Source organism: Streptopelia decaocto (assembly GCF_964273445.1).
Source record: "Streptopelia decaocto genome assembly, chromosome: 5".
NCBI classification, from domain to species: domain Eukaryota; kingdom Metazoa; phylum Chordata; class Aves; order Columbiformes; family Columbidae; genus Streptopelia; species Streptopelia decaocto.
In genome coordinates this window covers 29,109,711-29,131,732 of record NC_138659.1, presented here as the reverse complement: position 1 = coordinate 29,131,732, position 22,022 = coordinate 29,109,711, and the positions used below count along the sequence as shown (strand labels likewise).

At 39.7% G+C, this 22,022-nt stretch overlaps 1 protein-coding gene across 4 annotated transcripts in view; it reads right to left on the bottom strand.

Moving 5' to 3' along the window:
• ADGRL4 (adhesion G protein-coupled receptor L4) overlaps positions 1–18,964 on the bottom strand; it is a 74,828-nt gene extending 55,864 nt beyond the window's left edge. For 3 of the 4 annotated variants that reach the window (XM_082053049.1, XM_082053051.1, XM_082053050.1), the window contains exons 1-2: positions 18,291–18,964; positions 16,568–16,717 (exon numbers count right to left, since the gene is read on the bottom strand). In XM_082053049.1, coding sequence (XP_081909175.1) covers positions 16,568–16,717; positions 18,291–18,312 — 172 coding nt within the window. In that variant the 5' untranslated portion in view covers positions 18,313–18,964. Of the gene's footprint in view, positions 1–16,567; positions 16,718–18,290 lie in introns of those variants that run through there. The other variant, XM_082053052.1, reaches the window with a different exon arrangement.
• Positions 18,965–22,022: the final 3,058 nt, after the last annotated feature.

The following is a 22,022-nucleotide window of genomic DNA, read 5'->3' as shown; positions in this document are numbered from 1 at the left end:
GGGAAAATACCCTCAAGATCAATGAGTCCAGCCACAACCTAATTCTGGCACTAAACCGTGTCCCTAAGAACCTCATCTTTACATCTTTTAAACACTTCAAGATTCAACCACTTCCTTGGGCAGCCTGTTCCAATGCCCAGCAACCATTTCCATAAATAAATTTTTCCTAATATCCAATCTGAACCTTCCCTGGTGCAACTCAAGGCCATTTCCTCTCCTCCTATCAGTTGCTACTTGGGAGAAGAGACCAACACCCTCCATGCTACAACCTCCTTTCAGGTAGTTGTAGACAGCAATAAGGTCTCCCCTCAGGCTCCTTTCCTCCAGCCTAGACAGCCCCAGCTCCCTCAGCTGCTCCTGGGCCTCATTGCTTGGTTGCCTTGTATGTGCCACATGGTGGCTGATCTGCTCCATGACCTCTGAGTAGGTGACAAGGCCCAAACATGGGGTTACAAGAGCAAAAGCTCCTGTCCCAGATAATCCACATGGCCCAAATGGCATGAAGAGAGATGGGCTACAAATTGCACAGTGCACAAACAAGATGTCCACATCTGAATTCACACACACAAACTGGATTACTTTGTTTTCCAAAGACCCAAGTGACAGATGAGGCAAGCAGGAGCACAAGAATTACTGCAAAAGAGAGCAAGGCATGGTTCCTGGCTTGAACAGCACCAGACAAAATCACTGAATGTATGACAGCTGAGGGATCCGTTCCTAGAGTTGACGGTTCCAGAATCCCCCATCTAATCAACTCCCAGTTTTGAGACTCTCTTTGACTTTCCCTGCTCCTTTCTTCAGTTCAGACCATCATGGCAGTCCTCCTCCCCTCCTAACAGCCATGCCATGCCATGCCATCCCGTCTCTCTGACTGTATCACTTGGATTATAGCTAGTCGCATCTCTCTGCCATCCCTGGTGTTCTTCTGGTACTCCTCACATGTGATGCCACATTGCTGAAAGGTGCGCATTTGGGATACACTGGCCCCTTTGCCTGAAAATGCTACGTGTGAATCAGCAATTGCTGAAAGTCCTCCAATGAAAAGGGGAAGACAGGGAGATTGAACCTGCAGTTATCTTCTGGTATGATTGCTCTCAATCTCTTCTAAGATAATGGAATAAATATTAGGAGCGTAAAAATCATCTGGAACAACAGGGGTACCATGACCAATACATAGTTTGTATTTTCAAAGAACAGATCATGCCAGACAAATGTAATTGCTTCTTCACAATTTTCTGGGTTAGTGTACGGAAGGAACAGAGTGGCTGCAATACATCTGGGCTGTAGTATAGCATTTGATTCAGTGGCACACAAAATCTTATTAGAAAAATAATTTATAATGTCTTGGATAAGAGTGCCGTCATGTGGATTGAAAACTGGCTGAAGGAATGTAAACAAAGGATAATGAGTCATGACAAACAGCACTGCACTGAGCTGTGAAGAGGTATCCAGTTGGGTTGCTACAGGAGCTGGTGTTAAGCCCAGTTTTATTTTACATATTTATTAATGCTCTGGAAAAAGAACAGCCGGAGAATAAATTCACAGATGAGAGTAAATTACTAGATGTTGTTAACACCAATCAGGACAGAGATATTATATAGAAGGAAAGCAGAGAGGATCAGAATGGGAAGAGTCAGTGACCAGATTTACCTATACAAATATGTGAGGTTTTTATGTCCCAACTGATAATAATGGGAGCCCACTGACAGACCAGCCAAAAGCCATTTACATCTGGTCTGTCAAAGGTTGGAATAGAGAAATAACAACAGAACCAGCTAGGAGATAATAATTAATTACAACATTTCCTCAAAAGATCCCAGAAAAGGCTTCACTCTCATTTTTTAGTCTCTATAAATTTCAGCATTTGGGATTTTCAAAAATTTTGGCTGGTTGTGTGTTACAGAGAAGCATACAGCAATGTAATACAGAGTCGTCTGTCTTCACATCATTGTATTATGCCACTTTTCTTAGGAGAAATCAGTGGCAAAAATCTCACCATTTTCTTTGTATACTGTGTTTACTTATACCATTAACATGAAGAGAACAGAAGTAGTAAAAACTGACACAGAGGTAATAAGATCTTTCAGGAGTTTCACTCTCCACAATCAACTCAACCCTCCAGGATTGAATCTGCTCAGAGGTGTTAAAGCACAAATAAATTCTCTGGCTATTTGCAGCAGCTGCCTAAGAGATCCCACATTATAGAAGCAAAAATATTTTTTTTTCAGGCACTATATTCTACATGCTACAGAAAAACCTGTGAAAGTATTCCATTGTCTTAATCTATTTTAGTGAAACTGTGCACAGAGTGCTTAATTACAGTATTGTTTTATTTTTTTTTTTTTTAATCCATTTATATGGTTTATTTGTATGATGAATTTCATATGGATCTAAATTTTGTGAATTAGGTTTTGGATCATTTATATAGACCATAGGTCTAATGAGACCCTTCAGTTCAAATAAAATTTTGCCTCTTAAGATAACATTATGTTACTCAAAATGAAGGCAAGCAAAATAGGTAGGAACATCTCACATAAAAATGCTTCTGAATACTAGCAACAAACAAAACATTCCACAAGACCTGCAACTGTTGAGCCCTAGCTTCCTACTATTTTATGTCTTGAGTTTGCTTGTGTTTGGCGGCTAGGGAAATGCAAACTCAAGTTCAAATTGTTTTCATGGCTCAATCCAAAGTCAAATTACCCTTCCATGTGGATTCTTCAGGATATGTGAGTTTACATTGTAAGTTCTCACACCAGGTTATTTTTTTTTTTAGATTTAGTGGAAGACAACTTAGTTCCAAAGGTACTGAGGATGATGACACTTCAATGTCACTCCCACAGAAAACCTGAACACACTAGCTAGAATAAAACCATCCATTAAAGATTTCATTGTTCTCTACTTTCCTCCCCACTGGTAAAGACTGATATGGAAAACTGGAGAAAAATCAACCTGAGAGGGCATAAGTCATACACAGATGCTTTCAGGTAGCTTCAAGGTATGAGGATGACTTCAGCGAGGAACTGAAAACCATGTCTGGCTCCAAGCATAGATCCTGAATGCTTGAGGATCTGATTTCAGACAGTTAGCGTGGTACAGAGCAGAGGCTCTCAATGACTGTCATGAGAAATCAAATGAATCGGCCTTTTGAAATATCACTGCCAGTGGTCACTATTTTTTCATATAGATATCCCCAAAGAGACTACTAAGGAAGCAAGGTTAAAAATTTCCAGGAGGAGTTTAGCTGTAGTAATATGCAAGTAAATATAAGTGACAATGCTATTGCTTGCATGACATAAAACAGTAGTGTGTGGATGTTTTATTTTTTAAGGGAATGTTACATCTTACAAAATTCCTAGGACTGGTACGGGAAAAATCATTTGGCCTGAATCTCATTTGGTGAAAACTGCTGTAGTTATTTAAATTTAGAGAATGCCTTTCAAAAATGATAAAAAGTAATTTCAATGGGTTCTATTGTATTATAGTTTTCTCTTTTGTCTCAAGAACTGAGTCTATTTCTCTGGAATATTTGCAGATACTTTTCCTTCCACCAAAATTTGTACCGAACTTAAATCAAAATTTGCCTAGAAAACTTATGTTGAGCTTGTTTCTGGCAGTAATCTTGCAGCATCTTTACATCTGTACAGCATTATCATTATCTCACAAATTCACAATACTTTAATGCTGAACCATACTATTTTCCATAGAGGCAATATCCTCAGTGCTGGTCTGAATGCTCTGAATGTTAAGTGTCTGTCTCTGGCTGGATTCTCTACATTTTCTGTCTGTGAACACGTAGCACATGGCTCTTGATTACTACTTTTAAATTGATCTGTGCCTGCTACGAAAATATATTGCTTCATAAAAGTCTCTCAGAGTATCAGCTTCCAAATTAATGATTTTTCTCTCAAGCTCTGACTTTGAGAGCTTACAGTACAGATTCGTGCAGTCCAGCTACTTGAATCAAATTGAAATCCATCCATCTGCAATTCAGATCCAAATTCTTTCAGTGCTGTTGGCTCATCTCTAGGTAAAGAGCAGCTGTTGTCCTGTTAAAGTGACTGTAAATAATTCTAACTTCAAGCTTCAAGAGTGAAATTCACTCTGCTTCACTGGGGACCACTTAATCCCCAGGATATGCCGGGGTTTAGGCTTCAGCTGGTGGGAGCTGCATAACTCCGCTGTCAGCAATGGAGCCGTGTTGCCTTGCACCGGGTGAAGATGTGGCCGTGGCAGCCGGTGCACAGAAGGGCAGTGCTGTATTCCAGCTCCTCAGCCAACAGGGCAGCCAGCACTTGCTGGGTACAGAGGGATGTGGGGTCATTACACTGAGCCAGAAACCCTGACTCGTTACGCTAATTGCACAGGGCAATGTACTCCAGGTGAGGAGGTGAAAGAGGCCAGGCTTTCCTTCTCATGCTGTGACCATCTCTCATTTTTCATCCCCAATGAGCCTGTTACTGTGCTTTTTGGGGGCTTATGTGCATTCTGTAACACAAACAGCCCCACACCAGAGAAAGACTTGTTTACAGCAGGAATTCAATAAAGTGTCTAAAGGAAGAATTTTCCAATGAAAAGAGATGGGCTCTAACCAAGAAGGAAGGTACTTGTTTTTAAAGAAACTCTATCAGAACAGCAGATGAATCATGATGTGATAGCACTATTTGAAAGGATGTTTTGAATGGAGCTGTCAGCAAGTATTTTAATAGCAAGTCTTCAATTTCTGCTTTATAGGGTTTTTAACCACCAGGAAGAAAACATAAGTAACAAGGAGGGATTTAGGAATTGTTTAGTGTTTGGCTGTTCAAAGAAAGAAAAAGAGCCCTCCACATGCATTGCAGCTAATGAAAATTGCCATTATAGGTTTTTTTTCCTCCATTTGCGGATGTTAAACACTGTAATAATGTGAAGTCCTTATGATTTTCTAAATCTTCTCAATAAGGAGGATATTATCTACTTATTTAACCACCAAATCTCCAACTGCAAGGAGCTGCTACCACCAGCAGCTCCTGCTCATTCACATAGTTCCCCTCCCTAATTAAAGGGTCTTAGCAGTTAAAAATAAAGTAATAAATCAATCAAAACCCCAAACTGCCAACAGATGATAGGGAGAAAAAAAAGCAGCACTTCAGGGACAGATTTTCAATTGCTCAGCACCCACAGCTGGGATTATTCTTTTGAAACAGATCAGTCCTCCTTTAGGCACCTAGGATAGAGGCATACAGTTCAAAATTGCTCAACAAATATTTCCTTGGAAAATCCACCCCTAACTGTGGCTTTGTGTCCTACAGTCATTGTGGCTTGCAAGAGTCAATCGCAAGTCACCTCCCTGTTGGAGGGAAGTCATCAGCATCACCCCTTCTGCAGGAAACTATAATAAAATACATTACTGTACTCATCCGTGCTCTTGCTATTCCTTACTGCAACAAGAATAGAGGCAGCAAGGATATCAAGAGACTATTTTTACCACACTGCCAGTGAAAGCAGAAATAGCCCTGCACTTGGATTTCTGTTGCAGCACTCAAAACCAGATGTCCATGTTGAAGCACAGACCCCTTACTAGTTTGAATATCAAGCTCAAGCTTGAATGCTGCTGTCTGCATGGCATTCCTTGAGAGTCATGTCCCATTGTCAAGTTTAAAGTTTTGTGAGTGTTCATCAGTATAAGGCCAAACCTTGAATAATAATTCAAGAGCACTTCACAGCTAATAAAAACTGCAATAGCTTCCTCTGAGAACAGAGAATGCAGCCCAGAGGCCTCTTAGCACATCCCTTCCCTCCAACAAGAAGCATTTGGTGGTATTAGCATACTACCTGTTTATTCAAGGAGATGTACAAAAAGTTCAGTTAACAGTCCTTTCCTTTGCAGCCAACAGCTGTGTAAATATTATCCCAGTCTCTCCTTTGACATCTGTCTAAGCCTCAGTGCAAAATGATGCAAATGGAGCTCAACACTCCTATAGCCCACCCTGTGTCCTACACACCTAGGACTGAACACCCAGCTTCTCCTGTGAGAGCTGTGATGACAGATGATGCACCCCTGAAGTGACCTCATTTTCTAGAAATAGCCTTAGTAAGAATTTCCCAGATTTTAACCATAGAGCTGAGTAAGATGAAAGCTTTGCAGAATTAACATACCAATATTTGCATGACAACCCTAAAAAAGCAGCCAAATGACAGGTCTGTATGGTTTACAACTGCTGCTCTGCATAGTTTCTATTTTGATTGGGCAAGATGAAAAGTTGTGTTAAGTTTTAGAAACTTCTCCTCATCTCTGCTTTCAAGTCAATACACTTTTGAAGGCTATTTGCCTTTCTCATTTTCTCTGTGGTAGTTAAGGAGATGAATTTCTTTCTGTATGCACCAGATATCACTTACACAACGGGACAGAAATATTGATATTTTTATATTGCACAGTGGGTCACATTTATGAATTGATGCATGCTTCATCATAGCTCTAAATAATGAAATGTTTTGGATAGGCACAAAGGGCCCAAAGCTGTTTGCCTGAGTACCTCCAGGTTCCACTGATCTCCCTTCTGAATTTCTTACGGTCTGATTTTGAAAAGGTAGAGGTTCGTCAGGATCAATGCTACCCACAAAAATGATTTATTCAAGACAAAAAGTAAGGCAAAACCTCTACCATAACATGATTTTCCCCCTACTCATTTTCCATCACCACAAAGAACAAATGAAAGTCTCAGAGCTCCTATTTAGGCCTGCAGAGCTTAGCTGAAATTCTTTTTCAGTTGATGACATCTTGAAGAGTTTCTCTGCCATTTTTTAGGGCCTCTGATGTTTACGAGATCAGTGATTAAGACCTTCATGCGGTGCAGAGATCACTGCTGCAATAACTTGCTGTCCTCCATGACATTCCTGACACAAGCTGTGAGCCAGGGCTATGCTGGCCTCAGCCCATTTGAACTTTGGGGATACCAAAAGCCATTATAACTCTAAGAGAGCAGTGAGGATCACCAGGCTCTCTCCCAACCTGGGACCAAACATGAGAAGACAGAGCAATGGTCCTGGAGATAGACCTGCAGTCCCTCTGCATGGATAGTGCAGGAGAGAAGCAGTGGTCTCCTGGTGTAGGATGAATTCACTTTTTCTCTTAGTCTTCCTTGGTTAAATTTCTGGGAATAAAAACTGCAATATTTCAGCCTAATTTCACATTCTTTAAAATTGAGATTCAGATGCTTTTCCCCAAATAAGTATTAAATATATAAACATGCAAGTCACCATCTACGCTTATGTTCTCACTGTAACTTATGTAGATTGCTGCCTATGTGCATAGCTTTCATTACAAATAAAACATAAAAGCCAAAGCATATCCTGAAGAGCTATTTTTCTTTATTGCCACACCATTACACGAAGCCTACTAACATAAACAAAGATTGGACTTGGCTGTTTTTGAACAAATAACCATTTACTGTCAAGACTTTTCAGGAGCTTTCATTTCCCTTTTTGAAAAACATGATCTTGTGCCAACCTAACAAATGTGTGACATTAAGTAATAAGCAAAATAATGGGACACCCTGCCACACTAGTTTATAGACAACTTTAGACTGCCACAGTTGTACAAATCTAAGCAAAGACAGAAACCCAGTTAAATAAAGCAGACAAATCAAAAACCCACCAGTGGAGACCCTGGGGGTGTAGCTGCTCTTCCTAAATACTACAACTGGCCTTTCAAGCAGAAGGATGCACAGGAATAAAGGTCCAAGGGCAAGAGCTGCCCATGTGCTGCTCTCTCCTCCCTGCCACTGGAATAGCGTGTGGGGGAGCACAGCCAGAGAGCCTTTTCCCTGTGCCATCTCCTGGCACAGTGGCAGAGAGCACAGGACAGAGCTGTCTCAGCCTAAAATGAGCAGCCACGAGCGTGGGGGCAGATCAGAGCAGAAGCCTCCGCGCCTCTGCTCTGGCCGCTGCACGGCCACAGGTGAAGCTCTGGCCAGTGGTGCTCGTTGAATGTTAATTCCACCAGAAGCTTCCATTTTGAAGTTATCGCGAATCTCTTAAACTTAGCCCGAAGTAATCACACAACAACCTATCCATTAGACAATGAACAGATATTATTCAACTTCCTTGTACCACGGCGAAACAGCCGCTTCCTTCCTGCCAGTGATTGTGCTGGTGATTAACTGCGCAGTTCAAGGTGAAAGAAGAATGCAGTTCCAGGCGTATATGGCTTCCTTTAACCTCAGCAAAATACAGTGCCAGATATTTCAATTAGTGTGTACCAAGGTCAAAAAATCAATTTCTTATCGCCGAAAACCACACATACTGTAAATTTCATTTTCAAGCCATAATCTCTAAATTAAATCTGTGTACCTAAAAAATATACAGTGCAAAATTGCAGTCCTTCAGCCCCCTCCTCCTCCTGCAGCCGAGCAGCATTTTCACAAACATCACCTGGCTTTGTGCTCTATATTTAGAGCACAATGTTTGGTTAGATTCTAATCTTCTTGGAGAATGTCATTATCTCTTTCTTTGGCAAATAGAGGCCCAAAGTGTCAATTACCTTCTTAAACTCTTTCATATACACGGGCCTGAGCGGGGTTTGATATTCTGTCTGCCAACAGCTCAGTCGGCAATTTTTCACAGTCATACACAGAAAAATTGTTCACTGGCATATCATCCTAGACAAATTACACATTTCAAATGAAGTTACAGACAACTTCACCACTCCTGGCTAGTTTATTCTGGAAGAGGAAAACAAACCAACAAACCAACCCAAACAAAAATAAACCTAAAAGAACACTTTTTTTCCTGCTATTGAATGTTATGAGTTATTGAACAGAGACAAAAGTAAAATCAGTATAACAGACTGGAAATCTATGTAGCTGCACAGAAATTACACCATTGTCTCTTATGTATGTAATTCCTTATGATACTTTCCTCGTTACATGGGTAACACTAACATTATAGCCCCAAAGGCAGCTGCAGAATCCCACAGCTATAGCAGGCTCTACAGTGTGCAAACCGAGGTACAGAAGATGTCTCAAGGAAGTAGAATTCATTGAAACAATTTCTTTCCAATAAATCCTGGTCTTTTCTTAACAAAAGCTAATTTCAGAATGCATAAACCTGACAATTTTGAGTTTGCTTTAAATTTTTTCACAGAAAAGGTTGCTTTTTATTCACATACCTACTTATGCATAGGTCCCTGTGTCCACATTTGTGTACATTTAGTGTACATGTATGAGTATACATGTTCTGGAAATATCTCCCATCCTTTTACTTCAAACCAGCAAGTGAGAAGAATGTATTGTTACTGTTGGACCTTTTGGGACCACTTCAGATGCTAAAGATCCAGGAAGTGAATCATATCTCTGGCAGACACAAAGTAAGCAGACTCTGAGATAATAAGTTTAAAGTTCCTTAAATGAATTTTCCCACATCCTCTAAACATGTAACATATTGATTGATTCTTAGGACCATAAAGCAGGATGAAAAGAGTATTTTCTGAAGAAAGGAAATTAGCATTATTTGGCAAGGGTTAAAACACATTTTGAATTAAACAAATAAGAAACCATCCATGTGCAGCTGATCAGCTTGAAAGTTTGGGTACATTTTTGAGAGAGACAACTAACTCCTTTCCACCACATAATCTACACATATTTTTAAAACTTCTTAGATGGAAACAGGACTAATTTAAAAGAGAGACTGGATATGATTAAAGATGTAACAAGAAGAAGTTTTGTTTCTTCCTGACCCGTTCATAAAATGCATTACTGTATTTCAGTCATGCTCAAAGTACTGTTTCAAGAAAATGTAAACAAAAACATGGAGAAAAAAAGATAGAGCTGCTTTTTTTTTTTTGGCTCAAATTTTGAATGTTATGAGTCTATCATGGGTTTGGTCCAAGGCTTATTAAGATCAGGGTCAATCTTACACCTTATTATAGTGGGCTGTATCTCTGGCCCAGGCAAACTGTGTTTTCTGGCAGTAGGAACCCTCTGAAAATTTCTGTCTCATTCAAGTGAGAAACTGGAAGGGATTTTTTCATATGTGTGAGAAAACTGGATTTGGCACTTTGCATAAAATGCTTCGAGTCAAAAATTCATGGACTCAGCCATTTATAGGAGTAAGACAATTGGAATAAGACAGCCTCCACTGTGTCTTATTCAGCAGGATCATATTGTTACCTCAAAAATATTGCACTGCTTTCCATCTGACTAATGTTCTCATGCATCACCAGGCACTGTTGTAACACACTCTCCCCTTTCAAATTTCCATTTACTCTTAAAAGCTTCAACTAAAATATACTTTCAATAGTAGCTACTTACAATAAGCAATTTCAGTTATAAAAAGTGAAGTCAACTCTGCAAAACCACTGTTTTGACTACTAGTGTTAGCCAAGGGTATGGCTGTTTTCAGGAACATAAACATAGCTCCATCCTTTATGACTGGAAGGCAACCATGCAACAGCTGGTTAGTCCCCAGCAGTCTACACACATCACAGCCATCAAACCCCTCCCAAATTCACAGAAAAAGTGTAACATCTTGCACATTAAAAGGTAAAAGCTATACATAAAGCTGTAGGTCCCCAAATGGCCAGGAACCTGCTGCATTAATCTCTGCATTAACACCCAATGTTTCCCAGGCAAGGGGACTGTCATGCACATATAAAATCCTCCCAGATAATTTGTCCAGGCTTTTCAATTCCATTATCTGCCTACAGTTTTATTCTGGAATGTGGGATCAAGATACCTTAGATCAGTAACATTGCATGGCTCTGCAATGTCTGCGCTTCAAGAAAAAGTGAAAAATATTCAGTTACATTATGACCGATGAAGACGTGGAAGGGGAGAAAACATTTTGTCCCCTGGAGAAGAACTCTGAAGGCATGGGCTTAATTAAATATAATACCTCCATATGTAATAAACAGGTTGGTGCCTCCTAACACGTCTTGGGATCACCATAAACCAGACATGAAACGTGAAGTAGGAATCCTGAATTCAAAGCCCTTTCACACAGTCCATGCTCTGGTTTTACCATGTTCCACCCTGAAATTGTGTAAAAGGTCCAGCAGAATCTGGAGGCAAAGCAGGAGAGACAGGGAGACACAGGAAGAAGGGCGAAAGGAAAAAGGGTGAGAGAAGAGCCCAGAAGCTATGAGGAATGTGTCAAAAGGGCTGGGAATTTGTGGTCTGCTTTGACCTCCTGCTTAGCACATCCCAAATTTTCCGCTGTGTTGAGCCCTGTTATTAGTGTTTGGCTAAGGCATATCTTTCTCCTGCTGTGCTATGCTAGAGCAGCTGCAATTTGCCTTTTTTATAGCTTGTGGTAACTGATAGCAGTGAAATGAATTTAGGAAGTGTGTGGATTGGATCTTCCGTATCAGTGATTTCAGACTATTTGGTAAACACAGAAGTAACATGCAGTGATATATGCCTGCTGGTAACACAAAAAAACTTCTCCTCTGGTGAACTAGCATTTGGATTAGATAGTTTTCTATTGAAGGACACTTCTGGATAGAGTTAAATATTATACACAATGGTTTTACAGGGTCATGTTAATGTTAAAGGTAAAAATTCCCTCAAAACTATATACTGATTGGGTGCTTCAGAGTGGCAATGGTGACACCATTGAATCAAAACAAATTCAGTGACTGCAGTAAATGCTGATGGTGGGACACAGTGATGTTACCTTAGAGCAAGGAGCTGATGTCTCACAGGAAAGCTCCTTTTTACAGCTGGCAAAAGCCAGAGAGTTAGTCGCATGACCTTCACTAAAACAAGAAAATATGTTTGTGTTCAGATATTGAGTAGGCTTTGAATTTTATTCAGCTGAGTTTACACAAATTGCCCTGTGTTCTAACAGAGATTCTACATTTTGATATAAAATACTACTTTGCACTGATGTATTTTTTGCCTCTAGCAAATGATAAATCCTCCTACACTACACTTCAGAAAGAGAGTCAGTGCCTGATAGTCTATGTCCCTGCCCACTATTTCTGGAAGAACTGTAACTATTTTACAAGTAAGACTGATTAATTTTGTGGTATAATTTTCAAGCGACATTTACAAGGGAATGTTGTGTAGGGATATCTGGGAGGGATATTGTGTTCAGGCTTTTCCTGCTTGCCTGCCTACCCTCCTGGAACAAACAGCACTGCTTCATTTTCCTTCCGTATTTTACAAAGTTAAAGTAAACACTGCAATCACACTGTTTACTTTAATTTCCTACAGTGTGCCAGCAAAACAGCAAATTGGCAGTCACCAGTCAAGAAGTAGCCAGTATTAAAACAGCAGAGCTGCTTAGGAAAGCATCAGTGATGCCAACTCATTCTTCCTTCTGTTTTAAAAATAAAATATTGGCTTCTATGAAGTTTAACTTCCACCCCAGTCTTCTCTAAAGAATCTGAAATTGTGTTTGTTTCCCTTAAGTTGCTTTTGGAAGAAAGCTAGGTTTATGAGCAACACCTAATTTATATGGTCAACACTTTTTATATGAAGAAATGGATTTAAAATAGTGGCCAATATATGCTGTTTATCTGTAAAAAATCCATGGCATTTTTGCACAAGAGGAAGTTGTCTATAAATCAGTCTTATCTGGATATATTATTATTTTTATGCCAAGAGCTCTAGTTGTCCTGTTTCAATTAGGTATATGATAATGTGAAGCTAAAACCTCATGCATTACATTCAGAATACACATCTGTTCAAGAACAGAGTCCTAAAAGGCAAATAGTTACATTTTCAGAGGCCGTTCTCTTTTATCTTATACTACATAAAGCAAGGAATATAAATACAAAATAAGTAAGAAGCACAGGATAGTATTTTGTACCTCAGAGGTATAAAGCTTGACAAGGTGACTCATTTACGGTTTTCTGGAAGATACTATACAGAAGGAATTTATTGCTATGTAAGTTATAATTCCAATATATAAAAGAGGCCAGATCCTACAATCAGTTATTCTCCTGACTATGTGCATTTCTGCACATATTTTTACTGAAGACAATGAGATTATGAAGAGGATTAGTTTTTTGTTAGACTGGCCAAAGTATGCCTTTGCAAAGTCCAAAACATGACCTAATTTAAAGTGGTTGAAATCTTGTGGGAAAGATTGTAAGAGGATAATTATTTTAAAAGCCATGACTTTGACACCAGGAAATTAAATTCATATCTATATGTCTTTATCTATACACAGCAAATCCAATAATCTTGAGCTTTCTGCATTCACTTAGCCAGCTGGCAAAGGGAGCAAAGTAAAAACTAACAAACCCCATTCCTAAGGTATCCTGACATCAGTGATTCACGATTCATCAATAACGGTGCTGGGAAATAAATGTAGCAGGGCATTATTGCCTTTTGCAGCACAGTAAACTCAAGGGAAAATGTCTAAGTGTATCACATTGAAAAGACAGAGCTAGCAAAATAACTTTTACAAGTATTTAAGAGGTGTTACAAGCAAGTGAAAGTAGAAAAACAAATGTAAACCTTTTAAATACAGTGAGAACATACCTATAAATAAAAAGGGACAATTTCCAGCTACACAAGCTTAAGAGGACTAACCTGAAATCTAGCATTCTCTGTTGTTCAGCATTTTCACAAGGAGAAAGAAAGAATTGCTCGTTCCAGAACAAACTCTAAAAACAACCACTGTTCTGCTTTAATTGTCTATCAGGATAAGCACAATGAAGAAGCTGGTTCTACTCTATGCAAAATTAATAATGTTGTTGACAGTAATTATGACTTTCACAATCTATCTAAATAACTAAAAGGGCAAATATGTAAACACAATGTACTGTCTATACTCTTTAGAAAATGATTGCATTAGCACATAATTGATGATCTCCTTTGAAGGTGACTGGACTACCCATTGTAAAAGTCGAATATTATTAACTAAAGGAAAATAAGTAGCTGTCTCCAGAACAGCAGATACACCTGCCGCTTTCACCACACAGAACAGCAACACCTAATACATCATTAAACAACTGAGGCTTTGCTTTATGTTTTGGTAGCTTTAAACTGTTTATGATGGGGTTCAGCCTATATTTCTAATCCCTTTTAGAGCCTACCCAATTAAAATTCAGGTTACTTGTTTATGCTATTAGAGGACTACTGCACAATATTAATAATGCACCGTGTAACATGCTGCCCTAGAGAAACATCGTCTCTCTTTGAGGGGCAATAGCCACATTGTGCTGATACAAGCTTTGCTGCTTAGCTGGAGGGTAAGTGACTTTGGTGGTTGTTGAGGTATTTTACCAGAGAAAGTATTGGTCTCCTGACATGAGGCTTGCTTCAAATGATTGCCACTTAACTGCAAAGCACCACGAATACATGTAGTAACTGGTTTGCCTGGACTGACATTGGAAATTTTATTTTTAAGATTATGCTTCCAAACACTTAGTATAATTATTAATAAAAAATTAATTAACTCACAAGATTTGTGAATGTATGTTTCACTGTATTGAATTTTCTTTAAATGATTGATAAATGTTTTTATTAATTTTGAATGTAGCTTTCCCCAGAAAAAAATACAAGAAAGAAAGAAAGAAAGAAAGAAAGAAAGAAAGAAAGAAAGAAAGAAAGAAAGAAAGAAAGAAAGAAAGAAAGAAGGAAAGAAAGAAAGAAAGAAAGAAAGAAAGAAAGAAAGAAAGAAAGAAAGAAAGAAAGAAAGAAAGAAAGAAAGAAAGATACTGTATGATAAAAAAGAACATGGAAGGTAAGATAAATCCATCCTCACACAAATGGATTTAATAACATCAGCAATGTCAGTGAAGAACAACAGGTATCTTCACTGTAAATTTAATTGATCATTCATAATCACAACTTTCTAGAAAAAAACAGACAATGTAGAGGACACCGGATCATGGCAGATAAGCAAATGCTGGTTTGATTTGTTCTGGGTAGTATTGTTAAACATTGTCTTGTTTTTCTTCTTTCTCTGCATTATTCACAAGTGTAGGCCCTTGACTCTGCGAACATAATGTGCACTTAACTTTCAAATCAACCATCTTACTCATGATGGTAAAATTGAATTAGTGCAAATACAATACTAGTGTGGTGAAGGCCATTTCTTCTTATTTTCATTTGACCAGCTCGATAGACAAATAATGATGGACCTATATTTAGGGCAAGGTTAGCATTAAATTTAAGAAATATGTTTAGTGACTACATGACACATGATGCAAAGAAGAGGCTGAGGAGAACAGTGTTCAGGCCTAAGAAGAGAAGGCAAATAGGAAATCACATCGCTGTCTACAGCTACCTAATGGGGATTCATGGGGGTTTACAGAGGAGATGAAGCTAAACTATTAACAGCAATGCACAATGGTAAGTGCACACGAGAGGCAAAAGTTACAAGCTGCAACAAGAGAAACCACAAATAGATATGAGAGAAAAGTTTTCAATATTCTAGTAGTCAGGCTCTGGAATAGGGGCCCAGAGAAGTGTGCAATCTTCATCCCCAGAGATACTCAAAACTCAGCTGGAAAAGGCAAGGAACAACCTTCTTGAAGTTGGACCTGCTATGAGCGGGGAGCTGGACCAAATGACCTCCAGAAGCCTCTTCCCAACTAAATCTACAATTTTGGTGATTCTTTATTGTTTGTTGTTTTAGCCAACTATATTTTTCTCCAAGCATTCCCAGCTTACAAAAGGGTAGGCAGGAAAAAAGCAAAATCCTCTTCACATTCTTAATTTTCCTAAAACAAGCACACTTCCAAGTGCACCATGGCAAATGAGCCATAAAAATCCAAACTAAATGTGGGCCACTTACCTGTGCTCACAGCAAATCAAAGTGCCTCTGTTACTGCTAAATTTCCCAAGATGCATGAAACACATAAATCTAACCAAATGGATGGTTAATATTCATAACTGCTTCTCAGGACACTGAAAACTGACAAGATTCATATGGATTTCAGCCTGCCTGCAGCTGGGCATAGCTATATCTAACAGTGGAAATAAGTACTTGAGCTATTCTTAGTGGAGGATGACTCAAAAATGGAGGCATGGAAAACATCTTTTTCCTTGGATGGAGGATAAAGGCACCTAGAGGCAGACCTCTCCATAGGATTTCTGGCATATTTCCCTTGCAAACAGCTGTAATGGGAAAATTAACATTGGCTTTGCAAGCAGACATGTCTCTGTGGCACACCACACATCTCCTTAGTCTTCTGGACTAGCCCAGAAGCTGTATTATTTGTCCATGATCAGCTGCTGGGAAGAGTGACCTATTGTTATTTGTGTGTGGATGAGATGTGAGGGCTGTAAAGTAGCAGTCATGCCAACTCCAAGCTTCAGAAGTCCTGAGTCACAAGGGAAATTGCTGAAGCTGAATCAGAGAAGACACATCAGCATCTCTCATGGAAAAGGAAAGGAACAAAACTGAAGCTGGAAAACAGGTCATACCCAGCTGGGACGCATGGTGTGCTATACTCAAATACTGGGTTGAGGGAAAGTTGTAGAATTTCTCAGAAACTTCTAATGTTTTCGGCTTTGCAAACATGTTAGTACGAGATGTGACATTAAGTTTAATGCTTGAGCCAGCGGGCTCTTGCTAAGTTTTTCAAGCAAGCACATAACAGACATGCATATAGGTGAAATCTGTTTACCGTAACAGAACGTTATGCCATTTCCTGTATATCCTTGGGAGCAATAGCAGCCTGTTGTCCCACCCTGAACTTCACACCGGGCGTCTTTGTGGCATGTCATGTTGCAGTTTGCAGAAGTACAGCCATAGTCCAGCAGACTGGAAATCAGAACTGTAGCAGAGGAAAATGAGACTTATTTGTTTATCTAAACACCTAATTCCAAGCTCTAAAAACAGATCTGGGCAAAAGGTGCCCATAAAATTGGTGTATTCCAGTAAACTTAACATCACACTCAGCTGTATCGCAGGACGGGACCAGGGCCACCAACTACAGGGACTTTGGTAAAACCACACAGGGGTTAGAAAGAGCGGACACTGTGGATTAACAACTTGTGTATGTGCTCAACTGGTATAAAACTGGTAAACAGTGTAGAAGTTACTCAGTGATCCAGGGAAAAAGTTTGAAAGGCTTTCAAAGCTCTCTAGTACTTTCCAGAAAAGCTCAGCCACTTATTTGCACTTTGAATTATGTATTTAGTGTTATCCAAACCACCCTACACTCTTCCATACTGTGTAGCTAACAGATATGCAATGGTCTGAGAAACTAAATTGACATGTCACAGTATTTAGTGCATTATGGCACTAGAGTTTAAAAACCTGTCCAAATTATTTAATGTCTTAAAATACCATTTCCATGTTATGAAAGCACTGTCTTTTTTTTTCTCCATCCACTGAATGATTCCTAAACAGTATAAGTACTTTCCCATTGTATGACTGCTTATGATTTTCAGCACAAAGGAAAAAAGAATCTCCCCATTTGAGAAAACTAATAGCTCACTGAATAAATTATACCTATTCTGTAACAGGTTAGAAATGAGGCAGTTAACTCAGAAGGGAAAGTAAGTTTTTTACTTTGCAATTTATAAATTGTTATCAGGACATAACTAAGGTTGCAGAACACAAAGCCCTTTTTGGATGCTGTCTTGCCCTGTAGTTCTGCTTCACCCTACTCAACTGTTATTCTAGATCTTTGTTAGCCTAGTGTTACAACCATAGGTTTCATTGCTTCAGGAAATCCCACTGAGGCATTGTTTTCTTGGACAAATTAAAATTTCATGAAAAATTAAAAAGACTACAAATTACACAGAATTTTTTAACAATTATATATAATCTAAATCAATTTAGGGATCACCCAATTTCATATTTTCTTTCTGTTTTTGAGGAGACTACCTTCCAGAGATTAAAACAGGAACCTATGGGGTTCCGTTGTCATTTTACTGTTTATGGCGTGTAAAATCTAAAAATCTCCCACGCAGATGGGGTGCGAAAAAAAGACAACCAACCAACCAACAGCCCCCCCCCCAAAAAAACCAACCAATCAAACAACAACAACAACGAAACAAACAAAAAACCCCACAAACAAAAGAAACCAATACAAAACCAGAAACAAACAAACAAAAACCAAACCCACACAAACACTCAGTGTTTCTGGTTTTTACAGAACAAAAGCCACCATGAGATAAAGACTGCCATTTGGGTGATCCTAACCATGCAATTACCAAATCCAGCAGCAGCACTAATCAAAGCTATGGGAGCTTTCAGTCCCACATGCTCAGCAGCTTTCCACCATCCAAACACACTAATTCCTCCCCCACCCCAGCATCGCTGCCCCATAGGTCTCCCTGCCAGAACCCCACTCCCTTCCCACCTGCCGCTTGCTCCCCAGGGAAGGAGACTTCACCCACCTAGGAACGGGAGCAGTTTCATTGGTGATGCTGCTGCGGCGCGGTGCCCGGTGCAGAGTCCCTGTTTCACAGAAAACACCTCCCTGCCTTACAGTGTGGGACTATGTGCAAAATACGCACACATGCCTATCAGGAAAGCGACGTCCGTGTGCAGGCGCTGCCCTGACGCTGCTCTTTGTCCCGAGCTTCACGTTTGCAAAAGCTCCCAAGACTCACAGGCAGGACAGGGAGGGTCAGAATGCACTAAGGACCTGGTCTTCTGGTAAGCAGGGAATAAATGAAAAAGTACAAGAGAAGCAGGAGCCTGGGTCTTGCACGGGATATTGGAGAAGATTCAGGGGTGAGGGAGTTAGAGGGAAATGGGTTAAAAGAGCTTCTTGGGAGAGCACCTGGTGCAGGGAAGGATGAAGGTGGAAGGGGTGAGCCACAGCCTGTTGGCAGGAGTAAAGGAAAGGCAGAAGAATGGTGGAGCAGATCAGGGAGGGTGAGGAAGAGGTGGAGGAGATTAGTAACTAGCTCAGGGTTTACAAGCTTGGAGGTAACTGTCTACAAGCTTCCTTCCACCTTTTCCTGGTAAGCTGCAGGTATGTGAGCCCCAAGACCCATGTTTTTGGAGACAATCTTGGCTGGCTGCAATCGTTTTTCCTACTGCTTTCTTCAGTTTTGGGACAGATCCTTACTGCAGCCTAGCAATGTGGCTTTAAGGGTAGTGGCCTGTGAGGAGGTACAGGAAATCCACTGAACTCTGCTTCGTAAGGAAAACAAAGATGTATACGCAGGGAGGAAAGAGGCAGGAAGGCAATTGTATGGCTGGGAATCTCAGCAGCCAAAGAAACTGAAGTTTCTATGGGTTTATGGGACTGAAACAGGGTGTTGTATAACAGGACATACACAATATAGTGAATTTGGTAAACTGTTTGTGTGTCTTTGTGTTAAATGTGAGAACAGTTCTTATTATAGCATCCTAATTGAGGAGACTTCAGCATGTACTTACATTATGTATGGACATGGAAATATTTTCTCTAATCTTGTTACGGATAATGTGCATACCATCACTTCCCAGCTTCCTGGAGATGATGACTCACATATTGAAGCACTATAAAACCGAAGCATCGATATATGTCTGTCTTTATAGTTGGAATCAGAGGGACATGCACAAAGAAGTACACTGCTGGAAGAACGAAGAGTATCTCTAAACTAAATAAAATGGACATGAGGCTGTGGAATGTTGTTATGACAAAATATCTCCTGTCTGACTAGAAAGTTTTGAAGTTGGAACTTTCATAGGGAACTGATGGGAAGACATCAGCTTGCTCTTAAGAATTATCTGTGGATGTGGACACATTTTTTCCAAACTTGTTAGGAAATATTTGCCCACCATCATTTTCCAGCTTCATGACTGCTGCTGGCTGGAGTTCAACAGGTTAAACTCTACTCAGGCCAAGGAGGTATGAGGCATGTAGAAACAGCACGTAGGTGTCTGGTTGGCACAAAGTACTTCTGTAGTACCTTGGCAGAGAGAGAGGAAGCTCCAGCAACCGGATGTTAATTTTCGATGACCCACAGAATAACGAACAAAAGGTCCAGGTGTAGGAAGACTGTTTGATTTTGTGAGGGGGGGGAGGACTTTAAGGGGAAGAGAGGAAGGACTAGGAGCTAGTTTGTTTTGTTAAGTTTTCCCGTAATCTAATACATGGGGACACGGAGGAACAGAAAGCCAGATGAACTGAGGGGAGCTTTGATCTACATGTCCTGTCCTTCATGCTGACATGCGCTGAATTCCAGCAGACTAATAATGGCTGGGTTTGGAAAGCCTATAATGCAAAAATTATACCTTATTTCCCTGTGTCTTTTCAATCACCAAAATCAAGCTAAGAGGTTTTTAACAGTAAGCAAGTAGAGAGAGCAAGAATAACCTAAAATTCAGGTCTTAAGAGTTGGAGACATAGTTTTGAAAAGTCAAAGACGTGTGTTTCAATTTCATCTAGACATAAGCTTTCTGCCAGGGGTGTTTGGATAGACCGGTTGGAGAGCAACTTCATGAATCATAGTGATAGTAAATTGGTAGCAGAAACTTTACTTCCTTTTCTTATTCAAGGCCTAAGGACACAGGAGAAATAGAGGATGACTCAGAAAAAGACATAATTTCACTATGAGAAGACAAATGCCTTTTTACTAGAAAAGCACAAGATAACTTGCTTTTTAGTAGTCAGTGGTTCAAACTATCAAGGGGCGATGCCAATCACATCAGGATACCTTCCAACTGGAATAATATTGCTGAACTATTTACCCCAGTTACAGTTATAGTGGACAACATCAAAGCCAGTGCACAGGTCCAACTGGCAAGTGGTTTACATTTGCGACCGGCAATGGGTGAGGAGGGAGCACATAAAGAAGAAAGATGTGGAAGAACAGAGCAAGGACAGAAAAAAAGAAGGTTAGGTCAAGAGGAACTCTGGGTGATAAAAGGAGCTTTGATCAGATTTAGAAGGCAATAGGGAGACAGTGAAGAAGAGGGATTTAGGAATATCTTAATGAGATCTCAATACTGGGAGCAGTGGATTACTTTTGCATTAGACTACTTTAAAAACTGGCTAATGTGAGTGTCAGTTAGAGGCTGAAGACAGCAAGGTCACAGTAGGCATGGATGTGGAGAAGGATGGACCTGACAAAGACTGTATGGGGAAAATGAAGAGGAAATGGGAGATTTCTGAGACATTTTGGAGATTAAACCAGGAGGATTTACTGATAATATCTATTGGCATATACGGATAAGGAGTTAAACAAGTGGAGATGAGCAGCTCTACACATGAGAAAGCAGACTCTTTCAAATTTGTGCTGTCAAAATTTTCAAATGATGCTGAGAAAATACATTGAGGTGTCATAAAACAGAACTATTTATGGGCTCCTGTCTTTATAAGCAGGGAGGAGAGGTATGCGTAAACATGTATGTTCCTGGAAGACTGGAGAATATGTCTAAACTAATGTGGAAAGTCGGTACTGCAGAATCCATCCCTGTTTGCCTCAAAATAAAGCAGCATTAAAAAATAAATGGTTTATGGAAAATACAGCCTTTCCATTTTAATACATGGGAAGAAAAGCCCCAATTCTATATTTAAAATTGTTCATTTTATAAATGGGCTCATTTATCTTTGCAAGTCTGAGTTAGGAGGGCATAAGTAAATGAATATACACAAGTTAACATGCTTGACTTCAAACCACACATTTTTGATTAGTGATCACTATGATTACAATATCTTATGTCTAACTGTAGAATTCTCAAGGTTTTTGTGGGGTTTTTTTGCTGGTGAACTGATAGGAAGACATCAGCCTGCTCTTAGAAATTACTGGATATTTTCCAGGCTTTGCATTGTGAAGAAATGTATTCATTCACAGTGGTTTTAAATGCAATTGGGATGCTGATTGCGCAGACAATGCTATGAAACTAACACCCACAGCTGATGAGGGAGGGAAGTTAACACTACCTAGAGCTCAGCCTTAGGTAGCTTTCAAAAGATAAGTATAGATAAATATAGAGCAACTGCTTTCATTCCAGAAACTGCCTACCGTACCAACAAAGGAGCAAAAACCGAACAAAGCCAGTATTAGGTGCGTTTCCTTTAAATGAACATAAGCATGATCTACTGTATTAAAGATATTTATTCCTTTGGTGTGGTCAAATTTGGACTGTTAACTGGATATATACCAATGAGCCTTTAATGCCAATAATAA